The sequence below is a fragment of the Lutjanus erythropterus genome, chromosome 13 (genome assembly GCF_056507025.1).
Source record: "Lutjanus erythropterus isolate fLutEry1 chromosome 13, fLutEry1.hap2, whole genome shotgun sequence".
NCBI classification, from domain to species: Eukaryota; Metazoa; Chordata; class Actinopteri; order Lutjaniformes; family Lutjanidae; genus Lutjanus; species Lutjanus erythropterus.
In genome coordinates, this window is record NC_139329.1 from 8434287 (window position 1) to 8440286 (window position 6000).

At 41.9% G+C, this 6000-nt stretch overlaps 1 protein-coding gene across 1 annotated transcript in view; it reads right to left on the reverse strand.

Annotated features, from left to right (window-relative positions):
• LOC146316127 (polypeptide N-acetylgalactosaminyltransferase 18-like) overlaps positions 1–5745 on the reverse strand; it is a 202660-nt gene extending 196915 nt beyond the window's left edge. Inside the window, exon 1 of the mRNA XM_084734930.1 lies at positions 5250–5745. Coding sequence (XP_084591056.1) covers positions 5250–5493 — 244 coding nt within the window. The 5' untranslated portion in view covers positions 5494–5745. The remainder of the gene's footprint in view (positions 1–5249) is intronic.
• Positions 5746–6000: the final 255 nt, after the last annotated feature.

Below are 6000 nucleotides of genomic sequence, written 5' to 3' on the forward strand. Positions count from 1 at the left end.
GAAAATCTTTAGTTGGGGGCAGTCCTAAAAACTACTTTTTAACAATGAGTTCACTTTACATAATTTATCATCTGTTTTGGCAGTCGGGCCAGAATGAACTCAAAGTGACAGAACATAGAGCTAATGCATTGAATTGTGACAACACTATTGTTTTTTCTTATAGAGAACAAGAGCATTTAATTTTTCAGAGTATTAGCAGTGAACTCATGTAACACGCATTCTGATCTTACAAACCTACTGCATCAGCCTCCAGTACTGAACTGGAGGCTGACCAGTGAATGAAAGGGGTTCTTCTCAAAATCAAGTACACTTTAGATCTTCTGTGCCTACCTAACGTTGTATTATCCTCATTCAAACCTGCATGTCAGTTCCACAGTCTGCTCTTTTTGTATCAGTGACAAAGCATAAACACATAAACACATCAGCCCCTGGCTGATAATGTAATCTGGCACCGGCTCCGAGGACCGAGCGAGCGGAGTGGAGGAGAGGAGTGTGCCAAGCACTCCGGCGGCTAAATTTACTCACCCGCTGTAACCCTGGAGCCTATGCAGATTCTATTAGCACTTCTGAACAGTTCAGTACACCATCAGTCTGCCATGCTCCATGTTAATGATGAGTGTGCTTTGTATCATACTAACATCTCTCTGCACAAAGAGGAGCTGCACTTTGAACAGCTGGGAGGAGCCACAGTGCTGCATTACAAAATATTGATGATTGTGTCAATATGCACACACACATGTGTGTAAAAGTTTGCATTGTCTTAGACCAGCAGTACAACCTTACAGTCCCTGTCCAGAGTGGAAACAGAGTGCCCCCTGTTGTATGCCAACACTTCAACCTAACAGCTGCTTTTGATCATGTTTGCATTTATTGTACCCTTTTTACCTGGGAAATTGAAACAGTGATATAAAGCAGTGGTTCTCAACCTGGGGGGCAGGACTGCCAAGGGTGCCACGAGATTATTTCTGGGGGTTACCAGATGGTTGTGGAGAATAAAACCAAACATACTGTAGCAGTGCAGAGGGAGACCCAGCTAGGAGCTCTCACTAATGGCATTCAACATGAGACAAAATCTAAAAAAGATGGAGTTTGGTAGCTTTCATGTGTTCTACAGTAATTTGTGAATGGTCTGAGGCAGATGGAGGGGACTTGCAAACACCAGCCTAATTATTCTGGAGGGGTTGTGAATCCAAAAAGGTTGAGAGCCACTGACAGAAATAACACTATGCCTGAAAGTCAAGGATTCAATTCATTAGTTGGAGATCCCTCAGTCGACTGAGATTCCTCAGGTTCGGCACTCGATTTTTTCCCCCTCGTCACTCAGTAACAGACAGAAACATACACAAAAAAGCATGGATAGCATTCGATGAGGAATTATAAACATGCGACAATGGCACACAGAGCAATGCAACAAACAGCATGACAAGCTGTAAACTTTGCAAACAAAGTTTCTAAATCCCCACAAAACTAACTGTGATGGAAGTGGGGAAGAGTGACAGAAACGGAGCACAGATGTTGCGCTGCAGTGGCTGATACACTGTCAGCCGCCCAGGAGAGGCGCTCCACACTGCACTGAGATTTTATACCTGAACTATGGGCAGAAGGAACTCTTTCTTTTAAACATACTCACGTAAGCTGATAGAGGAATTTAGAGTGGCACTGAACTGCAGAAAAATAACAAATCTTTGTATTGAGCAGCCAAACCCGATTCAACGCACACAATTTTAAGTGTGGCACAGCTCTAAGGAATGTAAGAACTTAAAGTGCATGAAAGCAACAACTGGTTGGCTCAGCTGCTCTCTAACCAGCATCAATTCACAATGGAATTTGTAAAAATGCAGATTATTTTCCATCTTAAAAGTTGGGCGCGTACAGAAACTTAAATTAATTACAACTAGAGGTTTAATAAGTACATGCAAGGCAAATATCATTCACAGCCCTGCTGCTGTCTGTTTGATGAATGAAAGGTCCATTCATTTGCATACATTAACAATACTTTGTATCACATTACTGCTCAAGTATTGAATTATGTCAAGCATCAGCACTGGTTTATAGTGATTCTTATTTACAGGACGTATTTAAGAGTGTTTGGGCACTGAAATATATATATTGAAATATATGATTTTTTTCCCCATTATCTTTAAATGTACATATGTGTCTATAAGTGTCCGCAGTAATGTATCTCTGCATCTGAAATAATGTTCCCCCTCTCATCAGTATTAATTCTGTCTCTCTGATTAGCACCGTGTTCTCAACAAGCTCATCTGAAACAGAAAATTAATCCTGGATCAACAGTCTTTGTCTGAGATGTTTGATAAATTACGGCTCTTATCTTTGCCATGAACGGCGTTCTCTATCGGGCATTACAGAGGAGCTCTCTCCGAAGAACACTCCAGTCTTAATCATGCGACGGAGTGCATATTTTTTCCTAAATCCCACGTTCGGTTAGTGAGTGGTGTGCTGTCCCATTTAGCAGAGGATAAAGGAAGAGTTTGTCCCACTTCTTAATGTGTGTTGCCTTACTGATGTACAGCTCTGAGGAGGATAATTAAAACACGGAGAACCCAGGGGGAATACTATGAGTCCCCTGTGTGTATCACTGAAATATTTTATCAATGAACAACACAGACCTCTCCAACTGATAGTAAACGCAGCAACAGGAGTGCCTCTCCGGTGTCTGGAGGAAGAAGTTTGCACATTTTGATTGACATGAAAAACTTTGCCCGGCTCTGACCTGAAAAGTGTTTTTAAGCAAATGACCTAATCTGATTTCTGAATTTAGGCTGGACTTAAAGAGTTGGCCAGAGAGAGCTCTAAATGAAGTGATGATGCAACAACAAATAGTACATCAAAATGGGACATGAACTGTCAATGAATTTGTTGCTGTATTCACTTTAGACATCACTCAAAATCAAAATTTAGCATTATGAGCTGTGTAGCGTGCACAGTGATCTTCTCTTCCTTACCTTATGGAAACTTTTGGCTCTCATGGAAAACATTAAAATGCTCTTTTGTGCAGTGAATAAGGGGCTTTATGTGGTGTAGAAAAGATAAGTTGATTCATGCAAACAGAAAAATTGATCTGCAAATATTTTGACAAACGATTAAAAAATAATTTAAGTCATTTTTGAAAGCACGCTCCAACTATTTAGCATTGCTCTCCCACACTGTCAACTCACAATGGATCAAAATTGATGCAAATGATAAAATATCCTCTTCTTTATTCCACTTTATTTTTCTCCCCTGTCAAATCCTGACAACAACAGTACTTATAAGGGGATGGACCAAATTTTGTCGGTACAACGAACTACCTTGCTCATGTTAAATCAATTGCTCAGTTTCGTGAGTGAGGTAAATAGCGAGACGAAAGCGGCCGCAAGTGTGGTTACACTTTTCAAAAGTTGACACTGCTGTTATTAAATGTTAAATGCAAAGCCGATCAGGGCAACACAACAAACACAAACACAGTGTAAAGATTGTACCATTTTCATAGTCTGAAAGTCCCTCACAGCAGCTGCAGCTAACATCAGTACGCCTACAGTCGGCATCTAACCAGTGTAACTTAACAGTACGTGGACAACAAAACTGCATCACATCTTCAGTTGAAAGATAAATGGACTTTTTACTGTGATAATGTCTTGGTTGGCTTAGCATTTTTACTAGTGTTAGCCAACACTGAGCCACTGGCTGTGTGTAAAACTCCTTACCAGCATGACATTTAGTACGTTACAACAGTGCATGAGATTCAGTAGAATGTCTTAAACCTTAGTATGAAACTTTGCAGGCTATCAAAGGGGAAATATCACAGTATGAAGCACAGTGGTGGTAACAAGGACAGCCATGTGGCAGGGAGGAAATAACATGTGCTTCCTCTTTGACATTAACAACAGCATCGCCCTGGTGACAGACTGACAGGCTCCAAGATGTATGGAGGTGTTTGAGACCGAAGAGGGAGGGATTTTATTTATGTATTCAAAATAAATAATGTTGAAATGGAGAAGTTTGGATTTATCTAGGTTACATACTGGTTACAGTTCCAGATTCCAGGGTCCAGATTTAAATTTGAACTGCACCTAGCCCTCGTCTAAACACGCTGCACCCCACACCCCCCATTTTTTTTTTTTTTTTTTATCATTTTCAAATTGTAGTCAAGTGACGTCATTTAAGGCAAATTATCAGATTCCACACAGCTCCACAAAGAAATAACCTCTCCAACAGGATTTGCAAACATTTCCATTTAAAAGGGAATTAAAGAATAAATGGCTCTTAACTAATTTGTTTTGTTTGTTGTTAGTGATATTGACTGTGGAGATGTTTGCCTTCTCTCCAATATAATGGAGTGAAATGCTTGTGCTGCTCAAAACACACACACACAAAATACATTTGACAAATTCAAAAGTATCTCTTTACAAAAATCATGTTACTCAAGATAAACCACAGATTTTTTTGAGAGCAGTTTCATGTAGGAACAACTTTCTTTCTGCAGTCAAATCTACTTTAGAATCTAACAGAGCTGGTGTTTTTCCACCAGAGAGAAAGTAGTTCCTACATGAAACTGCTCACAACATCGTCTGTGGATCACCTTGAGTAACCAGGTCATAATTTCAGGAAAGAGACACTGGTTAAGAATTTTTCAAATGTATTTCTTTAGTGCTTTGAGAACCAGAAGCAGAGTGCCACACAGTCTCAAAAAGCAGACTTTACACCACTATAACTGAAGTGAACTAATTACAGAACTGTCAGGGCTCACAGTTACTGTAACTAAAGGATAAATAATTCAGGAACGGTTAATGAACTAATTAATATTTTCAGAATCTTTTAATCTGTTAATTATTTTGGAATTGATTAAACTTTTATCAGGAAAAAATGTCAGGAAATTGTGTAAAATTCCCATCACAGCTTCACAGAGCCCTTGGTAACAACTTCAAATAGTTTGTTTTGTGTAACCAACAACTGGCAATGAATGATAGAGGAAAACAGCAAAAACTCGCTTTTGAGACCTGGAAGCAATCAACATTTAGAATTAATCGATTACTGAAATTGTTGGGATATTTTTTTATATTAATGGACTATTTTATTAATATAGATATGTTTAATATTCCCACAGTGGGTTGTGGTGTATGTGATCTTTGATCCTGCGTGTCTGTGGATGCTGTTTCGCACCATCAATCGTAATACAACTCTGATTCGGACACTTTGATGATTCCCAACTTTGACTCCAACACCACGCAGCTGATTCTGTTTCTGACCTTTGATGTGCTCGTTGACGACGCTCTCCAGGCGGTCCAGCCTCTCGATAATCCTCAGCGTTTCCCCTTTACTGTCCTCCTCCAACTTTCTGTCCACCTCGCCGCCGCTCTCCGCAACTTTGGGACCCCCGTTGGCCACATAGTTGGTGATCCAGCCGACGTACAGGAGGCACACGATGTTGGTCATTCCGCTCAGGATCACACATGTCGACACCAAAGTTTTAGTTCTCCTTGTGCACAGCATCGCGACATCCCTCCATGGGCTTCTGGTTCCCGACGCGCAGGCAGGTGGAGGAGTGAGGAGGAGGAGTAGACGCACTCGAGAAATGTGTCCAAACGCGATGGATGCTTTGGAGTCAGTCCGCCTCTGCGCTCTCGCGTCCCGGCTGAGGCATTGCTGGAACCTCCGGAGGCTTTCAAAGCTTCACAAAGCCGTAAAAATAATATTTCGGATGATAACAGTAAGAAGCAGAGTCCCCGCTGAGCAGCCGGCGAGTCAAGCTGCGCTCCGCCGCTGCAAAGCTGTCAGACGCAGCGCTGCAACCCCCCCGCCAGCCTCCCGTCCTCACACAGCCCAATAGGAGGGGAGGAGGCGGGTCTCTGCGAGCTTCTGCCGGCCCCCTCACAGCGAGATTACCCGGAGGAGGGTGCAGGGGGGGAGGGCAACTCAAAGGGGCTGGAGTGCATCGACCAGGAACGCGCGGAGAGGTAATTGAAAGGAAACAGGTGCGTTTATGCAAACAGCGGACTG